The 23,427-nt window shown below is 41.1% G+C and overlaps 3 protein-coding genes across 3 annotated transcripts in view; all 3 read left to right on the top strand.

The window, feature by feature from the left end:
* Positions 1 to 23,427, top strand: part of LOC5563768 (death-associated protein kinase related) — a 470,683-nt gene that overhangs the window by 20,842 nt on the left and 426,414 nt on the right. The gene's annotated exons all lie outside the window — the stretch shown is intronic.
* Positions 11,380 to 13,383, top strand: LOC5579474 (nuclear envelope integral membrane protein 1). Its single transcript, XM_001647722.2, has 2 exons — positions 11,380 to 11,559; positions 11,617 to 13,383. The coding sequence occupies exons 1-2, from the start codon at positions 11,478 to 11,480 to the stop codon at positions 13,053 to 13,055; spliced, it is 1,521 nt and encodes a 506-aa protein (XP_001647772.2). The 5' UTR covers positions 11,380 to 11,477; the 3' UTR covers positions 13,056 to 13,383.
* Positions 17,357 to 18,832, top strand: LOC110674871. The gene is made up of 2 exons (XM_021839427.1): positions 17,357 to 17,774; positions 17,833 to 18,832. The coding sequence occupies exons 1-2, from the start codon at positions 17,767 to 17,769 to the stop codon at positions 18,827 to 18,829; spliced, it is 1,005 nt and encodes a 334-aa protein (XP_021695119.1). The 5' UTR covers positions 17,357 to 17,766; the 3' UTR covers positions 18,830 to 18,832.

Raw genomic sequence — 23,427 nt, 5'->3', positions numbered from 1 at the left:
TTGGCCGGGTTAGCCCTCAGGTGTAGATTGCTATCTTTCAGCAATTGTTAAGACTGGGGTGCCCTTTACTTGTAGATCTGAGACCGGCTGGTCCTCAGTATTGATATTTGGCGAGGTTGGTTGGCCCTCAGCCGTGTTGATTGTGACTTGTCGCTGAGTTGGTGTTATCTTTGGGTAGTGATATTTCGGCAAAACTGGTTAGCCCTCAGCCGTGTTGATAGGTAACTAATGAGGCTGCGATAGTAATAGCTTGAGCCCCTGGTTTGATTGATTTCTTCTGTTCTAAGGGTCGGTTTGACCCCTAGTCGTCTTTTCGGATTATAACTTCAGTAGGATCGGAATGATCCTTCATCTTAGGGTTTATCTTCGGTCTTGTCATCTTGGCTTGTTGTTGGGTTGCCTTGTTTCGGGTTGACAATTGATTTCTTCAGTTTGGTTGGTTTTCGGATTTCAGGTTGGGACGTCTGTTGACTCTCGGGTAGCAGCGTCACACGGATCTCCTCCAGCTCGGTGCCCGCCACCTCATGCTTCTTCCTGTTAATATTCCTCAAAGTATTTCGGTGAGATAAAAATGACGTCATAGAATCCCAAAATGAGGCAATGAGTTGCCATCCAAACCCATAAATGTCGTAGAGTATACGACCATGCATGATTGTATCAATTAAGAATTTGATGCATCTACCGAGTAAATATAATCCAATCATTGTCGATGTAAAGTTCCCTAACGCAGTAGACAATGAAATAATTTTATTCCAATACTTATTGATAACGTTATCAATTATCTTTTCCGAGACTAAGGCTTCGAAATGGAACCCTTGTCGATTTGGGCTTTGTCCAGTCAGCATCTTATGAACCACATTAGATGCTATCCGACGATCTCCTTGATCGTAAATCATGGTACGCATCTTTTGGATGCTTTCCTGATCATAAATGCCACTTTCCATTAAATTTGGTAATGGTGTGTAGCGCCATTTAGTGACAATTTCTGTTGCAAGCTTCTGAGGAGGAATCGTTTCTCTTATTTTACCATCGAAGGTATACCATCTTCCCCCAAATTGAAATTTAGCGGGAAGAAGTGGAGTGCATTCTATTTCTGTTCCCCTCATCTGCAACGTTCTGGTAACAGGAGTTAAAAACATTGTGTCATTTCCGTATTTTACTGGAAGCTCCTGATAGCATCGTTCTGATGCAAAAGGTTGTACGTATACAGGTTTACACTGTAATACGTGAAGAACTTCGCCTGCCACAACTGCCGAAAATCCGGAACGACGCATTATACTCGTAACGAATTCCATGGGATTTATTCTTGCTAATGTTAATTTCGTCTCTAACAAAGCTTTATCTAATTTACACATTTCCGTCATTACGGTCCTGTATACATCATCCAATCTTTTCCCAATATAATTTTCTACTAACGTTATTTTAGAATTAAAATACGTGAATAAATCATGATTTCTTACACTTGCTGGTCTGCGACTAAAGGGTGATTTAAACGATGATGACTCCAAAATAAATATTCTGGGGTGATCAGTAGCATGTCCTTTGTAACCACAAATCTGAGTTGCTTGTTTTGTTCGAATTGAAAATAGGTGCGAATCTGAAATGGCTGTATATACTGCCTGGTTACTCTTCTTTTCACCATCCTCATTTGTCGTCTTGTTTACTGTACCTTCGTAAATGACCTCAAATTCGGTGTCCTCACACCGCCGATCAAGACTTACTTCCCAAGTTGAATACCCATCTTCGGAATCCAAACATTTTCCATGCGAGTATGGACATATTATTCCATGTCGTAAAAGTATTTGATCATTTTCATGGTCTACTGTAGCTACATAATTGTACAATGAAACTTCGTATTCAAAATATACTAAAGCATCTAGCCATGTATATTCAGGAGTTTTATATACTCCACCGCTACAGTGACTCGACCAAACACTTCCAACTACTAGAGTTTCACCTCTAGTTGTATGATTTCGTTTCAGTTCGCTAAGTCCAGCATTCACCGTTAGTGGGATGGTCCCAAGTAAATGTATTCGTCTACATTCTTCAGGTGTAAATTCCCTCACTATATAGGCGTACCTTCTCTCATAATCAGATGTATGAGAGTGTATTCCACAATGCTTAACAATGCGTTTGATTATAACCTTGCACTGATATACCATGGCGCTACTTTTTGCGCTTCTCTGAAGCACTTGAATAGGTACTTCAGTGGTAGTGAGATTTTTGACGGTGGGTATGCAAGAATCTACATCTAATAATGAATAACTGGTCATGTTTATATCAGGATTGGCGCAGTCATAGGCGATTAATCCTGAGGGCTCCGATGCGAAAACGGTCCCTATGCAAAATAACATCATTAATGCCTTAAGGGCTCCTCCTGATGAAAATCTAATTTTCCTTGTTTGAGATTCGCTTTTCTGTAATCGCTGGCTGCTCCTTTCCTCACTTGCTTTGTCATTCCAACGGTCGCGCATTTCTTTTATCTTGTCAACATCAAGTTTACGCCGCTTTCCCCAGGAATCGAAGTTTGATTTCGCGCTTCCTTGGGAAGGTTCCGGTTCCGTGGTTTTCGTTATCTTTTCTGGATTAAGTATTTTATTTTGTTGTAAATTTTTAGCCCATTCTAATTCTGTAAGCTTTCTTTTCCTAGTTGCCTTCGAAGAAGTCGGCAATTCCATCTCCTGGTGGGCATGTACTTCGCGATGATGATTCACGATGCATATGTCTTTTATTTTAGGATGTTTGATCCTCTTGGCTTGTATTGGAAGTTGAGTTTTGTCGTTCGTTTTTGGAGGTTGTAGCTTAGGCTTTGGCTTGTTAATTTGGCCATGTTCCTTGGTAGATATTTCCTTCACATGATTAATGGAAGCTTTGGGTTCTTCCTTCCTATCGTCTTTTTTTCTCATGACGTCTAAGACCGCTATCTTTGTAGCTGGTCTAGAATAAATTCCCTGAATAGTTTTGACTTGGGCGGATCGAACTTGTCCATCGGCTGCCCGTCTTACCTCAACTATTCTTCCTTTGAGCCACTTTCCAGGATGTGTTTCCTTATCAGTTATTAATACAACGTCTCCTTCCTTTAGTGGCTCAACTTTCTTCGTCCACTTGTTCCGTTTCAACAAGGTTGGCAAATACTCCTTTTGCCACCTTTCCCAAAAATGTTGAGAGTATAGGTTTATTCTCTCATATTGTTTTTTAGTCAGACATCCGGTGGGAATAGAATAGGGAGGCGCATATTCGCCGGCCCTTCCTATCAGAAAATGAAAAGGGGTTAGAGGTTCCTCGTCCTCGTTGTCTAATGAAATGTGCGTCAACGGCCTAGAATTTAATATGAATTCTGCTTGGATGAGAGCAGATCTTAATTCTTCTATAGTAGGCTTACGCATCTGAGTACACTCTGGCATTGCTTTTAAGCATTTCTTTATTGATTGGATTAATCTTTCCCAGGCCCCTCCAAAATGTGGAGCTGCGGGTGGATTAAACGTCCAATTTATTTCCATTGCCGCTGCAATGCTCCCGCCGAACTTCTTGTCTATTTCATTTATGGCGGCCTTCATTTCTTTTTCGGCCCCAATGAAGTTCGTACCGTTGTCACTGTAAAGATGCTGAACCTTTCCTCTACGATTCTGGAAATTCTTCAGACATACGAGGAAAGCATCAGTATCCAGTCTTTCGGCTAATTCAACATGGGTTGCCCTAGTGGACATGCATGTAAATATCACGCCCCATCGTTTTTCTATGGAACGTTTTACTTGGACTTCTATTGGTCCAAAATAATCGACCCCAGTATGTGTAAATGGATACGCATACATTGCCGTACGACATGGAGGCAGAGGTGCCATTTGCGGTGCTACTGGTGCAGCTCGTTTGTTTTTGCAATATTGGCATTTTCTTTTAATCTTCTTCAGCAATGCCCTTGCCTTTATTACCCAATATTTTTGACGAATTGCTCCAAGTACGACATTATCTCCTTGATGAAGATATCGTTCATGGTAATTTTTCACTATCAATTTTGATATGTAGTGTTTATTGGGTAATATTATAGGCATTCGAGCCGAGCGCGGTATAGCAATTGCGTTTTGCAATCGACTTCTCGCTCTCATTACTCCATACTCATCTAACATTGGTATCAAGGTAGCAATATTACTTGAAATCGTCAGATCACAATTTTTCGTGAGATCGTTCATCTCACTTTTATATGATTCCCATTGAGCCTTTCGTATTATTGCGTATTCGGCCATCATTCTATCGTGATAGGCAATGATTCGATCAAAACTTTGCTTGTTCTTTATCCAATCGGTAAATTTCTTTATATGTGTGATATTTTTTACCAATTTATTCCAATTGGAGTAGCGCCATTCGTTTATATAATCGAATGACTTATGATCATAGTCATGTACCAACATTACATCCTTTATTTCTTCTAGAGTGTTCGAGTTAAATTTTGATTTGGGCCATTCCTTTTCTTCATTCCACAGAAAGGATGGTCCTGTTAACCATTTTGATTTCCCCTTTACTTCCTTTGTTCCTTCATCAGCTGGGTTTTGCCCAGTGGGTACATAACGCCACTGGTCTATTTTTGTTACATCTAGTATTTCGCCCACACGATGAGCCACGAATTGCTTATATTTTCTATGGTCGGAGTGAATCCATGATAGGACTGTTTGTGAATCTGACCAGTAAGTAGTTCTGCTTGGAACTATGCGTAATTCTTCTTGGATTGTTTGTGCTAATCTAGCACCTAGAACCGCTGCCTGCAATTCTAAGCGTGGGATAGATAATTTTCGTACGGGAGCTACTTTAGCCTTTGCTGTTACCAGTTTTACGCTCACGGTTTGTCCGTACGCTCCTACGCCTCTGGTATATATGGTTGTAGCAAATGCATACTCAGATGCATCTACGAATACATGTAGTTCAAACGTTTTTGCTTGATTACATAATATCCACCGAGGTATTCTTATATCCTTAGCTTGAGCTATATTCGTAAGCCATTGGTTCCATTGTTGTTGAGATTGAGAGGATAATTCCTCATCCCAATCTGTCATTTCGGTATGCAATTTTTGCATTAATATTTTTCCATGAATGGTAAGGTGAGATATTAATCCCATTGGGTCGTAAATACTCATTACGAATGATAATACCTCTCTCATAGTTGGTGGCCTTACGCCTTTGGTTACGGCTTCGGGTAATCTATTGAAACGCAGTTCGAAACCTATGCTGTCTGAAGCCGTGTTCCAATATACTCCTAGGACCTTTTCATTTAACGTATCTTTATCCTCTAATTGTTTTAGTGGATTTTGCTGCACTCTTTCTTGAGGCAGTGCGGCTAGGATGTTCTTATCATTGGAAACAAAATTCCTAATGTAAAAACCTGCCTGTTGATGGATTTCTGTTACATCTTTTATTGTTCCTATAGCTTCTTCTACCGTATTGAAACTATCAATATAATCATCCACGTAATGTTGTGTTTTAATCGCCTTGGCTGCTTTAGGCTTCATTTCTTTAAACTGCTCGGCGTTATGGTTCTTGACAATCTGCGCACATGCAGGTGAGCATGTTGCCCCGAATGTCATTACCTGCATGGTATATACGTCAGGTTTTCGGGTCATATCGAAATCCCTGAATAAGAAGCATTGTTTCTTTTGATCTTCGGTGTTTATTTTAATTTGACAAAACATTTCCTTAATGTCCCCAGCCGTAGCATATTTTCCTTCTCTGAACCGAGTGGTTACTCCAAAGGATGATGTTGTAGCATCTGGCCCGGCTAGTAAAACCGAATTCAAAGAAACTCCTTTATTTTTGGCCGCTGCGTCAAATACCAGACGAGGCTTAGGAGGAACCTTATTTTTATTGTACACAATGAAGTGTGGCAAATAGTATATTTCTTTTTCCCACGCTTCTAGTTCCTCCTGTGATAGTTTACGAATGTATCCCTTGTCCAAGTATTCTTTAATAGTGGCATTCATCCACACCTTTACATCTTCCTTATTCTTGAACCGAGTTTCTTCATTCATCAGACGCTTAAATGCCTGCGTGTAGCTCTCGGGAAGTACTGTATTATCTTCCCTCCAGAGCAAGCCTATTTCATATCGATTACCATCGTACTTAAGGGTTTTGTCTATAATTTCCTTAGCACGCGTTATTTCCTTAGATTCTGGTAGGACTTCTGGTACCTTTACCCCAAAATCTTCGACTGAAAAATAATTTTGCATCATTTTACGCAAATTTTCTTCGTCTTCTCCTTCTTCTTGGATTATCATTATATGATCTTCATGGATATCTCCACTGATATTCCCGAAGATCAGCCATCCCAGTGGCGTCTCAATAGCAATTGGCTTATTTGGGCCGTCGTATTTTCTATCGATCGGCAACAACAAGTGGCTTTGGTTCAAGCCAATGAGTAGTTTCGGCTGAGCTCTTTTGAAGCTTTTAATAGGTAGCCGTCACAAATGATGATAATCTCTACTCATTTCTTGGTAATCTAATGTTTGGACGGGTAATTGTAGATTGTCTACTGTCCTTACGTCCCTTACACAAAATTTCTCCCCACTTGTACCCTGAAGTTCAAATTGAACTCTGGTACTGTGTGTTTCTTCCTTTGAGAAGTTTTGAGTCCATTTTATTTTAAGTGGAGCCGGTATTCCTTCCAACTTAAGTTGGTCAGCAATATAGTTGTCAATCAACGTCAAGGAAGATCCGGGATCCAAAAATGCATAGGTTTTTATCTGATACGGTCCGTTTCTAATAGTCACAGGAATGATTTGATAAAATACCTGTGACGGAACCTGATAATGTAAATTTGTTTGAGCAATTTCGGTCTGGTTTTTTTTCTTTGCTGAATCAGAATTTTTTGATTGTCTGCTGTAGTATCCAGGCGATCCTTTTAGATGCAACATAGGGTGATGCTTCCCGCTGCATCCATTAATTCCGCAACTTGCATAGTTACGGCACCTGTCTTCATGCTTCCGTAGACATATTTGGCATCTTCCGTTAGCATGTACTAATCTTAATCTTTCTAAAGCAGCCATTCCTCTAAATTTAGAGCAATATTTTATTTGATGCCCTCTATCGCATACGAAGCATCGCTTTACTGCTTCTTGGTGCAGATTTACGCGATTTCGTCTTTCCGGGAGAGCACGACCCATTTCCCTTAGGACGTCTGCTCGTGGTTTTATGAAGTTGAGCAAATCTCTTAGCGTCCTCACCCCGGAATTGTTGGAACTAGTTGTTTCCAACCACTTAATTTGCATTTCATACGGAAGTTTTGTGACGATATCTTCCGTCATTCGTGGATCTCTAAGATATTCTGGTTTTTTCATTGCTTCCAAATGAGAAACCAAATTCTCAAGGGCATCGGACATGTCAATTATGGTATGTAAACCACTAAGCTTGACACGATCGATGTCATCCCTCAGTTCTTTATATATCTTTTGGAACTGCCCAAATTGGCGTTCTAGTCTGTCCAAGATCTGTTGGACGTTAGAAGGATCAAGCATTAAAGCTTGTACACTTCTTGCTGCAGCTCCGCTTAGGGATTGCTGCAAGCGAATTAGATTCTCTGAATCAGAGTATTCCCCCGATTCAGTTGTTTCTAGGAAGCGTCGCTTATAAATTGGCCATTCTCTGGCAATGCCAGAGAAGGTTGGCAACGATTGGAGTTGCCTTCTCATCAGTACTGATAGTACTTTTCCTTCTGAGACTCTATTGTCATCTAAGGATTCATCCGATCTTGATTTTGAGCGTTGTAGCACATCTGCAAGCCCTTTAAGCACATCTTGCTTAGAATCTTCCTCCTTCTTAGCCTTGAGGAGCTCTTCCTTATATTTTTCAAGTTCGAGCTCCAAGGAACTAGAATGAACCTCAGACCTTCTATGGGCCTTGGCTCTCTCATCTAGTTCCATTTTCATTTGATTCATTTTGCTTGTCATGGCAGTCATGACGTCTTCGTATTCACTGCATTGAATACATAACCATCTCTCAGTAGGTGTTGGTAGATTTTTTAAACCAGTACATTGTTGATGGAACCAGTGGTCACATTGATCACATGCGACCATGCTGTCATCTCCATCTGGGCTGGTGCACAATCGGCAATGCCCATTGTCATTGACGACGAATTTCTTATTTCGTATCATGACTGCGACTTGAGTTTTCTTGTGGTGGTCACCCTTTTATTTTATTTTTTTTTTCTTGTTATTTGTTAGCTTTTAAGCTTTGTCTCCGTAAGGCGAACTTTGGCCTTCGGTTATTCGTAAGGCTCTTTTGACCCCGAATTTAATTTGTTCCGTAAGGCTCTTTTGACCCTCGGTTATTCGTGAGGCTCTTTTGACCCCGAATTTAATTTGTTCCGTAAGGCTCTTTTGACCCTCGGTTATTCGTAAGGCTCTTTTGACCCCGAATTTAATTTGTTCCGTAAGGCTCTTTTGACCCTCGGTTATTCGTAAGGCTCTTTTGACCCCGAATTTGATTTGTTCCGTAAGGCTCTTTTGACCCTCGATTATTCGTAAGGCTCTTTTGACCCCGAATTTAATTTGTTCCGTAAGGCTCTTTTGACCCTCGGTTATTCGTAAGGCTCTTTTGACCCCGAATTTAATTTGTTCCGTAAGGCTCTTTTGACCCTCGGTTATTCTTTTTTTTTTATTCTTCCCCTTGAAGTAGACCGGAGTCTTTATTCCTCCCGAGAAGTGAAGACCGGAGTCTTTTATTCTGTCGACTTGTTGAATGTCGATGTATTTATTTTGTTCTTATTATCTCGGATATTGGTGTTTAAAGGGAACCGATAATTTATTTTAGTTTAAGATTGTTTAAATCTTTGCTAATGCTGCTTGATATTTAGCAGCTAAACGTTTTGGCTGTTCGTATCTAAATTTGGATACAGTTTGCAGCACCTCTTTTTGTTTGTTTGTACCAGGCCACAATGTTAGCTTGTAGTGCCTAGATTCAGTTATTTGGCCGTGCGCGATGGGAGTTTTCATCCAACGCTTATGGCTTTGTGAATTTTGAATTTTTTTGGTACTGTCGGTCCCTTTCGTTAAACTCCTCCGCGACGTCCTTTATTTGTTTGAGCAACGCGTCGCCCGACATTGAAGGAAAAATTAAGGTATATCCCGAGAGAATTTATTTCTTTTATTTTTTTTTTTTCTTTCTTTGTGATATTAAAAGAAAATTGCTTTCCAATTCACTTTTTTTCTCCACTTCACTTTAAGCATGCAATAATTTGCGAACTTTAGGGTGTCGCTAACCCTTGACTCACCTGTATTGTTGGTACTCACCACACTTGCACTTGAGAACTTTGCTCCTCTCTGGAGCCACCAAATTGTCGCGCACTGAAGCCTAAGCTTCCGACCCGAAGCACACCGAGTTAATCCGTAACCCGATGTTACGTTCCGCGAAGGTTTGAACTCTTCGGTGCGACAGTGTCGATGTGAAATTGTGTAGTGAATCTATCATCAACCAGACGTGTCTAGCTGATGTTGTGATCTCTCACTTGAATCAAACTTGGGAAGGGCCTAGTACCGCTATGATTAGGGGAGCGGCCTATGTTCCGTCTTCAGAAGATTGATTCAGGGTTGAGACTTGATTCAGGTGGTCAATTATTTCCCTTTGTCTTTGCAGTATTGGCATATCACCTGGCATAAGCTAGGAGAATTCCAACACGTTAAAGATTAAGTTCTGCCTTCAAATAAGGTTGGGAAGGGCCTAGTACCGCTATGATTAGGGGAGCGGCCTATGGTCCGTCTTCAGAACCTTATAGAATTCAAACTTTAAGAAAGGAAAAGAAGAGGAGAGAAGATTTCTTTCAAATTAATCGACTGGTCGCATCGAGTGTTCAAAAGACAATCCTGTATTTTTCTAGCTTCATTCCGCTTATATAGAGGCCTTGGGTCTGGCTACCCAAACTTAACTCTAAAGTGAAAAAGAGATGCCAGAATTCTTACTTATCAAACTAAATTATTCTATTTTCCCTCCCATGCTACCTCACACGCGCAAGTACAGTCGATTTTTATTACTTTTCCAAACCCGGGACCTAATCCAGTCCATACGCGACAAATGCATGCCAGCTCAAAATAATCAACTTCGAGGTGCACCAATCCTAGCGCTATCAGACCTCCCTCGCTATGAGACGGCTGCGCATTTTCATTCCCTTGGATTTGTTTTAGGATTTTTATTATCTTGTCGGCGATCGTCCCTAGGGGCCTTTTGGTTATCGCTGCCGGTTCCGTAGAACCTAAGCAAAGCGAGAATGGTGGATTTTTCCACATTGCTCAACTTCTTTCTGGTAAGTTGACTTACCACCTAAAGGGAGACATCTTCGCCTTCTTGAAAAAAGGTAATTATCGTCGCAATTTACGACCTTTCTATTTGTGTCTTTTTCTCTTGCGCTTATCCGCCCGCCTCGTCAATACTATTCCCATGCGCATTGATCGGTGCATCCGTCCGAGCTGCAGTACTACTTTCAGGGTGCGTACAGATAAGCTAACGTGCATTCGTTTTTGGTTATTTTTTGATTATTCTTTTCTTCGCGCGGGTGCTGCTTTTGTCTAAGACTGGCGGTGTCAAATAGCTAGTTCGGAAAATTTTGAGATGGAACCTTTTCCTGCCTCTGTCTTTCTATCTTTCTCCAGAGTCAGGTTTGATGTCAATGCACTTCTATCGTTGCCCATATGTTGGGTCGGGTTTGTTTTCTGTTTCCTAGGTTATTGACCGACTGGAGGTCGATCGGAATCAATTTCAATTTGCTAATTTGCCAATAATTGAATCTGTAAATTATAAAACTACCGCGTCAGTGACAGGCGGGGCTATAAATGTCAACGCGAAAAAGTATGCAGTTTGACACTTATGTACCCGACATGTTTCTGAGCGAGAACAAAGGGAACAGCAGCGACATTCGTCCTCTATAGTTTTCTATCTCTATTTTTCTGACAGTAGTTCAAAAACGTGAATCTCATCAAGTAGCCTATGTTGGGTGCATGAGTTTTCTAAATCGTGAGTGCCATTGAAGGCTCTAAATGCGGGAAATGCAACGGGAAATAGAACATTTTTCTACAGTAATTTTGGGTTGCCCTTAGCAACGGGTGTTTTGCAATTTTCAAGGCTCTTTGCCTACAGCAGCGATAGGCGTGAGTTTCACTGGCTTTGCTGACTGCGATTGGCTTTGTTCGGCTACTGTAGAATGAATTTCAGATTTTTTCCCAACCCTGGTCTTTACCGCACAATTTTTTGCGTGTGCAAATTTTGGTCAATTTCTTAAATTTTATCCAAATTACCACGCTTGCTAGTGAAAGGTGGGAATTACGTAACAAGTTTCTCGCCTTCCGAAATTTTCCAGCAATGCTGATAGCACTGTCACTCGTCAGCTGTCAACCTAACCTCAAAGTGCAGAAATTTTAAAAACCGTTTGTTTACGTTTGTGCCTGCATCAAATCGGTTGCGGTTCGTTTCGATCAGATGCATCCAGTTTCATAACAAATCCCGGGAAAATGTCGCAAAATACGGCGAAATTGATACTGAAAATTACTGCGGTTGTATTGATTGTAGTGGAACTATGTTCGGGAGCATCGGGTAAGTCAATTTGTTTAGGAATTGGAACGTTTGAATGATAGACTTCTAATCTTGCAGTCAACTACCTGGAGCCGGATGGCGTCATCACGTACAAACCGGACCCCTCGCGGATCTATCGGCCGGGCTTGCGCACCTACTGCTACCGGGGCCGGGAGAAGCAACTGGTGCACGCGTTCCAAACAGTGTTCCTGAACTTCGAGTGCGATCACGACGATTTCAGCCAATATGAGGGCGGAACCCCGGAGGAAGTTCGGGCCCATCACGAGACGGAGCAGAGCTTGTTCTCGTTCAACTTGCTGTCCAACAGCCGGAAGCGGGTAATCAAAATGGACCCGTTTAACCAGAGCTGCATCGGAGTGGTGTCCGGGGAGGAATACACGGTCCGTTTGAATCTGATCCGGATCGACTTCTGGCGGGTGATCTGGCTGGCCGTGGGGGTTTTTGTGTTCCTCTCGTCGGCCAAGTTGAGCAACAATGCCCTGTTCTATTACATATGCGGAGTGTTCCTGGGGGTGTTTGCCAGCTTCCTGGTGGTGGTTTACATGGCCAGTAAACTGTTCCCCCGGAAGCCGATGATGTACGGAGTGATGTTGGGCGGGTGGACGCTGGGAATCTACTTTGCCCAGATGCTGATGGACAACCTGAGGCTAATCTTCGTGACTTACCAGGTGTACGTCTTCTGGTACATTCTGACGACGGGTTTCATCAGCTTCGTGATTTGCTACCGGATGGGACCTCCGAAGAATCAGCGCAGCAAGGATCTCATCAAGTGGAGCTTGCAGTTGGCCGCCCTGGGAGCGGTCTTTTTCTCGTCTGCCTATCGGGAAGCTACCACCGGACTGTGCATTGCCATGCTGCTATTTTACTACTTCCCGAGAAGCGTTCTGTTGCGGATCCGATCCTTCTACCGACGACGATTCCCTCCGAAGCGAAGATTCCTGACCAACGAAGAGTACTACGAGCAGGGAGTGCGGGAAACTACCAAAGCCCTGGAAGAGCTGAGGGCCTACTGTAGCAGCCCGGATTGCAAACAGTGGAGTACGGTGCTGAAGCTGCGAGATCCGTCCCGGTTCGCTTCCTTCATGGAAGGTTCTTCTCATCTGATGGATGACGAAATCCTCGAGTACGAAACGTCCAACGCCCATATGGACATCAGCGATGACGAAGAAGAGGACGAAAGTGGCCAAAACGGACAAGGCGATTCCCCGCTCATCCTGGAGGACAATTCCGACGACGACGAAGAGGAGGAACATTCCCGAGCACGCGTAACTCCATCGCGAGGCCCAACCAACTACAGGAAGTTTGCCCAGAACAGGTCCTCGCTTCGAAATGGGAGAAATCTGACCATGAGCACCAGCACACCGACCAATGTGTCTTCGAGGGCGCCGGTTACGAAACGCGCCAGTCGCAGTCGAAGCAGACAGCCGGTTCCGTCCGCTCCTCCGCCGCCGCCAACTCTGCAGGACGATTTCGAGTTTAGCGAAGAGGACGAGTGATCAATCCCAGAGTCCAAGAAGTGGAAACGGTTATTTATTGATTACGATACTTACATCTCATTGCCCCTAACTTCTCTTTTCTTTTTGTAAATAAGTATTCCTGCCGTCTGGTCCCTTCGCTAATTCACAATTCAACTATCAGTCGTTTGCTGAACCAATATTGAATTGAAAATTGTAAATCTAGCTTGAATTAAGTTTGCTTTACTCTCGAATATGATGCGTGTTCTCTATTAACGATTTACCTTTAGGATAGTTTAAGGCTTTAAACCGCTTCAGCTAATGATACTCTTTCAGGAAATAGAGCGAACGAACATTTTGTAAAACTGAATCGTGAAAACCTTCACTTTCTACAAACGTATCCAAAGCAATAAGTAGGTAAAACGGCTCTACCCCTTGAGGCAAAATGCCGTTTGGCATAACGCCCATTTGACATAATTTGAAGAACACATTATTTCATCATATTCCACATAAACGGTGTTACATAAAGGCTAAATTTTTGGCCTTCTTTGCCAAAGTTGCCATTTTCGCATTCGTATATCGTGTGGCAGGTACGATGATACTCTATGCCAAGGGAAGTCAAGGAATTACGAAAAGATCCTGGATCGACCGGGAATCGAACCCAGACACCTTCAGCATAGCATTGCTTTGTAGCCGCAGACTCTAACCACTCGGCTAAGGAAGGTCATAATCATAATTTTACTACTGAAACAATAAGTTGACTATTAGATTGATCTGATAACTACCCTGTCCTTTGGTTCAGAAAGGGATGCGGGCGCGTTCTGCCAACTCGGTCGAGGCAGATTTCTTGTGTGAGCAAGTTACAACATGGACGTTCTAAAGTGCCAGAATGAAGTATTGTGCTTGTGGGGAGCACTTGAAGATGGAGTGGAAGGTCATTACTTCGCGTTCGTGCTATACTTCTGCTTATCTATAAAGTTATATACAATAACCGACCCTTACCTTAACTATTTAAATTAAAAGTTGCAACTACAATAATCGTTTTGAGCTTACTAACATGTCGTCGCGTTAATTTAATCATAATGATCTTTTATCTACATCCGTCGAACCATTCTGAATGGCCGTTGTGAGAATATCACTTAAAACTTCCCACATGCAATAAAGCTGGATTGTCCTACATTGTAACATTAAGGTTTTTGCTCTTTTGGATTCATTTATTGTTGTTTGTCATCAGTAGTGTTGAGATGTCCTGAAAGAGTGCTTCGTGAAGCCCAAGCAGGCCAGTTCGGTTTTGCGTCGTCCGATAAATTTGACTCACGGTTTCGCGCATGTTTTCGTCGCCGGAGATTTTTTTTTCCTGTTTTCAAGCGTCTTGCTGGGTAGTGCTTCGTGAAGCCCAAGCAGGACAGTTCGGTTTTGCGTCGTCCGATAAATTTGACTCACGGTTTCGCGCATGTTTTCGTCGCCGGAGATTTTTTTTTCCTGTTTTCAAGCGTCTTGCTGGGTAGTGCTTCGTGAAGCCCAAGCAGGACAGTTCGGTTTTGCGTCGTCCGATAGATTTGGCTCACGGTTTCGCGCATGTTTTCGTCGCCGAAATTTTTTTTTTTTCCTGTTTCCAAGCGTCCTGCTGGGTAGTGCTTCGTGAAGCCCAAGCAGGACGGTTCGGTTTTGCGTCGTCCGATAAATTTGGCTCACGGTTTCGCGCATGTTTTCGTCGCCGGAGATTTTTTTTTTTTCCTGTTTTCAAGCGTCTTGCTGGGTAGTGCTTCGTGAAGCCCAAGCAGGACAGTTCGGTTTTGCGTCGTCCGATAGATTTGGCTCACGGTTTCGCGCGTGTTTTCGGCTCCTAAGATTTTTTTTTTCTCTGTTTTGGAGCGTCTTGCTGGGTAGGTATTTGGAAGGCACAAGCAAGACGGTTTGTTTTCGGGACGCCAAGAAGTTTTGCTGTCAGTATCAGTTTTGTGTTCAGTCGAGGATGGATTACCAACTGGTGAGTTCGTTTCATTCTTGTGATAACATATATTTTCTTGAAAGCGTAACTTTTAAGTAATTTTAAAACAAACTTTGTATGGTTCGTCACTATAAGTGTCGGCATTATGTTTTTTTCTTATACAATTTCAATATACATAAATATATTTGCCTCTTTTATACATTATTAAAAATTATCTTTTGAATTGTTCGACATTGTGAATGTTGACGTATTTTTTAAAACTTGTACCATATCGAGACAAAATGCACAGTAATACTCATAAGTTATTTTTCAAACAAACTATGTATAGTTCGTCACTACAAGTGTCGGCATTATTCCTGTTTCATATAATTTAAAATATATACATGTAATTTTCAGTTTTCGTCATTAATAAAAACATCTTTTGAATAGAGTAGTGTTTGATCCTTCCACCTTGACGCTTACTCCTGCGGGAGCGGGTGATGAGGGCAGGATCAAACATGTCGCGCGTCGGTAGTGAAGCGGTGAAAAAGTGATCGGTTCGTTAGTAGTGTTTGATCCTTCGACCTTGACGCTTGCTCCTGCGGGGGCGGGCGATGGGGGCAGGATCAAACTTGTCGCGCGTCGTTCGCTCAGAGAAATGAAAAAGCGCCGCGGATCGCTAGTAGTGTTTGATCTATTGATCGCGTCGCTTGCTCTTGCGTGGGCGAGTGACGAACACTTGTTCGGCGTTTAATGCGATTATCGAATTATTTCGCGAATCCGGTTAGGCGTGATTATATCATGGCTCGCATCACCAAACATTGGTGACTCCCAGATCTTTACCTTATCCCACTAACCCAATATCCTCTCCATGACAACCGTGGAGATGCAGAGGTGATCTCGGTCTCTAGTAACAACGGTAGTCACACTAACATTCCTTCCCTTCCCCGATGACCGTAAGGACGTGGCCGGCGCCGTTATTGACTTTTAAATTTGAGCTCTCGATTTGTGCACATTGAAGAATGGTAAGCTAATCCCAAGCCCCATTCATTAATTCCCTGTGCAACTTCGATTGTTCTGGTCAATCACGGAGTAGCAACTACGAATTGTACGGTCATGTATGCTTATGCTATGCTTAGTAGTGTTGAGATGTCCTGAATGCCGCACATGGCGTACAGTGATCATTGTCATGGAGTTTCTCGGAAGCTGCATGGGGATTGTTATCATGGGAATCCAAAGAGCGAATTTTGTATGATTTCATTGTAGGTCAATACAGCAATAAAGCATGTAACAATCACTAACATTTCTTTTCTCTTTATCCTTGTTTTCATATCTAACGCGCCATTACAACGAGGAAAAAATCATCCGAGAGGAAAGACATGGCAGCGTATTGGCCGAGAAAAGATAAGTATTATGTTTCTGTAAATATTCTTATTACTGATTGCAAGGTGAATAAGATCAACTTAATTTTTAACTAATAACAAACTTGTTCCACAGAGCTATTTTCAAAAAACCACACACAATCCCTCCTTTTCCATATCCTTAGGCAAAACACTTCACTACCGCTATATGTATGCCTGATTCATGTTCTTTTGGCCTTGCATCATTCATACGTGTATTGGAAGTCAAGAGTAGAAGCAAAACTTAAAGAACCTTCTGGTCAAAGATGTTGCGTTGCCTACTTCCCATACTCCAAAATCCCCGGTGTATTATGGAAGGTGTGAGTTTTTAAACTTATGCTGGAGACTTGGCCCCTGACCCCCTTGTACATCAATAAAATGAAATAAAATAAAAAATACAAATGCCTGGGGTTCATTTAACGTGTAATACAAAAAATCATACATTTTGTATTTTTCTACCATCAACCGATCACAGAAAAAGAGCCTGGAGGTATAAAAATAATTGCAAACCTATTTTTCCGTTAGTTATACGGATAAAAAAAAATATTTTCATAAGTATCGTAAAAACTTAAGTTTTTATTATTGTCAAAAATCAATAATCAAAAGAGGCTTCAAGAAAAAATGGACAAGGAAAGGAATGTTCAAAAATAAAACCAAAATTCATAATTTCACGAATAAAAATAAATCATTGCCAACACACTCAATTTTCATTTCTCAGTTCGGTAATTTATTTTACGGTTCTCGCCTGTAAAATGTGAAGTTTACCGACTTATCAGCTATTTTTGTTGAAGTTTACTATTATTCAGTACACATTTTCAACTTTTACCGAATAGGGTAATCAATATATTTTGGACCTCTATATATTTTGGACCCCCTGGGCCATTTGCCTGCACATTTCCCAGTTTAAATCGAAAGACCAACTCAATTCGCATGCTATTTGGAAAGATAGGACTATTCCGCACTTGCATCAACCGTTTGTACATAAAAAATGTGTTTGTTTTATCTGAAATTATTGTGTATTCGACTGAAACTCAGAAAACAGGGCACTCGTCGGAAAGCAACCTTACCACACGCGACAAACACGTTATAAAAACTTAGTCATTTTGAGTAGAAGAGGGAAAAAAATAACTGTATCTAAACTGCCAAAAATATTATAGAACGTGTTTTTTAAAGTTGTAGGAATATTTTCTTGTTTTGTTTATTTGCAAATCACAGAAAGAAACACATTTTTAGAGTTAAACTAACAACTTTCATTTTTTTTTCCGGGCTGGGTAAGTATTATTTTAAGTCGCGTGAAATACAATTAGCGTGCATATGTTTATACACACGTCACTCACAAATTTGGATGTTGTTTGTTGATAGTTTTGTTCGCAGTAAAACAGTATTTATCTTGGAATCTTTGTAAAGCAGTAAATATTTCGGAATGGAAGAGTGAGTTTATTTATATACTCTGTTTTATAACATTTGATTCAACTATCGAATATTGCAGACTATATGAATACGAAGAATATCTGGACGATGAAGAGGAAAACGATCCAGATCCACTGGCCGGTGTGAATACGGGAATCGATACGAGAGTATTTAGTTTTGATGGCGAGCTAGGATTGCGACCGATGACTGACGATAGAGAAGAGGACGTTGTATCTGAAGTATCTTCAGGAAACGGTGAAGAAAAGTCTCTCGGCGAATTTGTATTTTCATTCACTGGAATATTTTGTCGGCGACTCTACCGTAGTCAACAACGTCCGAAAGAGAAAGGAAGAGCGTTTGTGAATGGTAACTCAGTTGATGAAGTTATCGAATCAATCTGGGCGCAATCTAAAGACTTGGTGAATCGAAAAGTCACTTTTGAAAACGACGTTCCTAGTTGGGCAGAGAAGATCGAACCAACCATCGAGGATATCCAGGAGTTTGTACAACTGCAGGACGAGGTAAAGAGGAAACTTTATACAACAAGTGTTCTAACACCCCGACTGTTGAGGAACTGGCGAAACAAATGTGTAAAAGTGTTTGTATACGCATTCTCAACTAGCGTCGAAACAGCGGGCCAATATCAGCAAATATCCAAAAAATTATTGGCCCCTGCCAATCCAGATCGAGCAGGAGCCCATTCTACCAGAGATGATGCTGCGTTGGCTGATGAACTACGTAGGAATCATTGCCACCTCGAAGGTCATCAGAGTTCATGGCTACTATGGGCCAATTCTATCAATTCATCTCCAGCACATAAGCAAGAGGCTTTGAAAAAAGCCGAATCTCCTCCTATCGAGCTTTCGAAGTATTTTCGATGGTCCGCTGTATCCGAAGCAGCTCGTTTACAGTCTGTTCACCGGGGAATGGTTGTAGCTCAGACATCTAATTTGGCCTGGTGCCGTGAACTGGATGACTTGAAGACCGAAGTGTCTCTTGGAATCTCAATTTTCCAAGGGGTGATGCGAAAACTGGAAGCCATCCCGGATAAAAAATACAATACAAAAACAATATAACGTATTGGAACAGTATCATTCAATATATTGGAAATACAATACAGTATATTGTGAAATGACAATACAATTACAGTACAATATATTGTTTTGAACAGTTCACTGTATGGTTTAAGAGATTTTTGTAATATAATGTATGGGTGGTTAAGTATCGTAACAATACAAATATAGATATTTTCTCATACATACATTTTAAAAATACAATACGATATATTGTTCATGTATTGTCTTGATTAGCAATTTGTGTATTGTTGTATAATACAAAAACAATTCAACGAACTGTATTTCAATTAATGGTGAAAAGTGTAGAATTTGTAATTTGTATGGATTGTCCCCCAACTTACCGGATATTCGTGCCAAAAGTAGCAAAATAATTTTTACTTTATAGAAGTAAAGATATTTATCATGGTTGCATTCGTCGTTACAGCTAATGTCAAGTGACTTCTAAAAAACTACTTATTTTTACGTTTTGAATATTTTTCACCCAACATTTCTTGCTTTCTGAACTTGTTTTGTTTACTTCTTTCAGCAAAGCTACATAGAAAAAAGCAAGAGTTGTTTCACGCGAAAATAGGAATTTGACCAAAATTGTAAGGTATAAAACCAATTAAAAACAATACAGTGTTCTGTTACAATATATTATATTGTTTTTGAATTGTATATCCAAACAAGAATAATGTTGCTTCGACATTCAATTACAATACGCTGTATTGTATCCAATACGTTATATTGTACATTAATGGTTTATTCCATTCACTGAATGATACGTTTTTATCCGGGATGACTATCAGAGGAAATACCGAGTCGGAACTGTTCAGTGCCATGGAATCTGCCACTCGCCCGGAAGAAACTACTTTAAGTCACTCTTTGGCTGATCAAGTAATGGACTGCGAGGATATTGACCATGTGTAGAAGCAATATGTAGAGAAAGACATTTTGTGATACGTGCGTAATAAGTTTGTTTCTTCTTCAATTTTCTTTTATCAACAGTTATGTTTGAATAAACGTTTCATAAAAGCTGATTTATTGTGTTTTCAATTCATACAAAAAAGTTATCTGGGGTGTACATTGAAATCCATGTATTTTGGATCCTGACTTAAACCCTTTTCTGGGAGAAAGACGCCCCCAGCCATATACCCACAGTTTTCGAACAGATTGCGACAGGGATACACTTTGAAATAATTCATGGAATCACAAACTTCCTCTAGTATCGACGCGTTTTCTTTATGGTATCTCTTGAGATGTTTCTTAATTAATCCAAATACAACCTCTATAGGATTAAAAAATGGACAGTAAGCAAGTAAGAAGATGGGTATGACACAAATTGACCTTAGGTAACGGATTATGTGGGGATCACAATGGATCCGTGCTCCGTCTAGAATCCAGATTGAGTGGAACCCTGGATAGTTTTGAACAAGGTTGTTTTTCAGTGCAAACTTACGGCAGCAGTCAAAAAATTTTATCCTGTTAAACGTTCCTTCCGTCCAAAAACTATCCAGCATTCCACCCAATCCTAGAAAACATAGAAGTGAAACCCTAGGCTTTCTTGAAAACTCTCCACGATAGATAAGTTTTTGGCCGACAACTCCATACCCCTTCCTGCGTAGCATGTCCTTGTTATCGAACGAAACTTCATCCAGGAAAACTAAATTATACAAATCCCATCGAATGGCGAGCAATTCCTGAACGAATCTCACTATCTCCGAGTCTCGTATTTGTATAGCCCGTCGTTCAATAGTTTTCCAACTGAGCCCGGCTTCATGTAGGATAGTACAAACCGATGAAACGCTTATTGAAATTTGAAAATGCTGTTGAAATTTTTGTCGAGCTTCATCGAGAAACAGGATTGGTTCCTTCCTGTAGAAATTTACGAGCCATTCTCTCTTTTCGAGGCAGAATTTTCTGTATATCTGTTCGCGTTGTTTTCTGCGGAACACTCCATCTCGTTCGTATCGTCCAATCCAATCGTAGATGGTAGAAATGGCCTTTCGGTAATCTCAGCCAAATTTCTTGCTGATATTTCAAGAAAATAATAGCCATAAAGAGCATGATACACTGTGTTGGTACTGGCGTGTTGATGCCGGACGTTGTGTATAATAAGATTTGCCATTTTGAGCAATGTTTGAAAGCTTAATCCACAATTTCTTCAATAATTCTGTATACTTTGTGTACAACTTGTGTCTGAGTCGATTTGAAATTGTAGCAAAACAAAAAAAGGCAGTTGATCAAGCTGTCATATGTCATTATGACAGTTATGTCGGGAACGAGTCACACGTCGCGTGTCCCACACGCGCGTTCCGATTTGGTGGGCGCGCGACAATAATTAAATTTAATCGGTTCATCCATGCAACCGTTACAACACATTACACACAGAAATTGAAGCCGTCAGAAATTTTTCAAATGTAAACAAAAACGTTTTTCAAATTTATGTACTAAAAACGTAGAATTTCTCCGGTTTTTCATTGTCAATCGATTGGTTAGACTATAGCAAGCATATAATACAACCAGTGTCGTAGACTTTGTCGCCAAACGGTAAAAATGTCGGGGGTCTAAAATATATACTTTGAGGGTCCAAAATGTATTGGTGTGCCCAAAATAATGAAAAACAGTGCTTCACAATTCAATTATTTTCGACATTTTTTAGATCCTCCATGATCGTAGGGGCATTTTTATCTCGTAGGAGAAGTTTTTCTCTACATTTTGGCATGTTCTTTGACTTGGTTACGCTGTGCAATTAATTAATTGGGACAAAAAACTAAAATCACTTCCTTAGGAGGTCCAAAATACGACCGTTACCCTACAGTAATTGAAATTGCTGAGTGTATCGTAAATGTTTTAATTTACTGGAACTCATCAGTAAAAAGAGAAAGTCAGTAAAAATAATTACTTATTTATCTGTTCAAGATATGCTGTTACTGAACAGTCCTCAAAACGAAAAAAAACTTTATTGAGCGCACGCATTGAAATGTCAGTAACAACTCGGTGAATTTTTACAAATTTTAACGGATTCTTGGTGTCGCTTCCTGAATGGAAATCTTTTTTTGATTCTTTATGCTGTTATCTTGGGTTACTGATGGTAGGTACATTTATTACATTGTAAGATTATTTGACTACCGATTATTGGATATCGCAGTAAAGGAGAATCGTTCATCGATCAAATTGATGTAAATCATTTTTTTTTCGGTGGTGAAAAACAGGAGCAATTTTTGGTTCACAGCAGACTCGTAGGGAAGTGGGACACGTCGCACCGGCTGAAATACAGGTTTGGACGTCGGATCCATGTGAATTTGTACCTGTACATCCTTTATTTTGCCAAATGGAACATTATTCACTTGATTAACTTCGACACCAATTTTCAAAACTCCAAGAGCTTTTGCGGTTGCATCACCTAAGATACAACGTTGACCTTCCTTTACGACGAAAAACTTGGCGCATTCACTTTTATTTCCGATTTAGATCTTAGCTTTGAATGAATGGTGTTTTGCTTCCAAACCCTTTGATAACTTCGTCGCCTCCTTTTTGCATTTCGTAAACCACTACTCGTTGTTGCTTTAAGGTTTCCCAAGCCGTCGAGTGGATCAAATTAACGTCGGATCCTGAGTCCACGAGCACATCTAACAGAACCCCACCGATTTTGCATTCCAGAATGTTGGTGTCGTTTCCGAAATGGAAGCAGTAGTAAGATTTTCCGCTTGCATCCGATTTAGAGTCCAGTTTGCTATCGGTGCTTGGGAGGTCGTTCGGCTTTTGATCGATTTTCTCAACTAGACGTACCTTCTTCGTCTTCTGATGCAATGGCACGTCCGCAGGTGCAAAGCGTTTTCTGCACACAGCTTCAAAATGTCCGACACGCTTGCACCGGCGACAAGTTTGGTTTCGAGCTTTGCATTCCACAGACATAGCGATGTGCCCTTGCGTGCCACAGTTAAAGCATTTAATTTCTCGGCTTTGAGGCATTAGACGATTGGGCCATCGGTTAGGAACTACTGGTGGCTGTTTCATGGGTCCTCGCTTTTGAACTCTGAACACCTTTTCTGCCTGTTGTTCTCTCGACTGCTCGTTACCGTTGAGACATGTAAAGTAGAGATGGTCGGGTTTCACATTTTTCAAACCCGAACCCGACCCGTACCCGACTTAATTTATTCCTTTAAACCCGGACCCGACCCGAACCCGAGACAAAAATTTAAAAGCAAACCCGGACCCGACCCGAACCCGAAAAATTTTCGCTGTTCAAACCCGAACCCGACCCGAAACCCGAGAAAGTTTTCTAAGAAAAACCCGAATAGAACCCGAGTTCGAAAAGATGATAAATTCATCGGTTCTGATGCATAGGGAAGCTTTCCGGTTGTTACTTTGTGAACAATTATCCCCAAACCCGACCCAAACCCGGCAAAACCCGATTTTTTTCAAGCCCGAACCCGACCCGTACCCGATATTTTTTTAACCTTCAAACCCGACCCGAACCCGAACCCGAAAAAATAAAAAGTTTCAAACCCGAACCCGACCCGAACCCGTCGGGTTCGGGTTCGGGTCGGGTTTCGGGTTTGAAAACCCGAGACCCGACCATCTCTAATGTAAAGTCGTTGACCTGCTGTTCCACT

The sequence above is a fragment of the Aedes aegypti genome, chromosome 1, assembly GCF_002204515.2.
Source record: "Aedes aegypti strain LVP_AGWG chromosome 1, AaegL5.0 Primary Assembly, whole genome shotgun sequence".
Classification (NCBI taxonomy): Eukaryota; Metazoa; Arthropoda; class Insecta; order Diptera; family Culicidae; genus Aedes; species Aedes aegypti.
Note: the sequence above shows the minus strand (reverse complement) of the source record. Positions and strands in the feature narration are given on the sequence as shown.

What these genes read in the sequence shown, in the direction of transcription:
- LOC5579474 (XM_001647722.2), top strand. Translation starts at nt 11,478, where the DNA reads ATGTCGCAAAATACGGCGAAATTGATACTGAAAATTACTGCGGTTGTA. An exon ending in ACTATGTTCGGGAGCATCGG is followed by an intron (nt 11,560 to 11,616) that starts GTAAGTCAATTT and finishes CTAATCTTGCAG; the next exon opens with TCAACTACCTGGAGCCGGAT.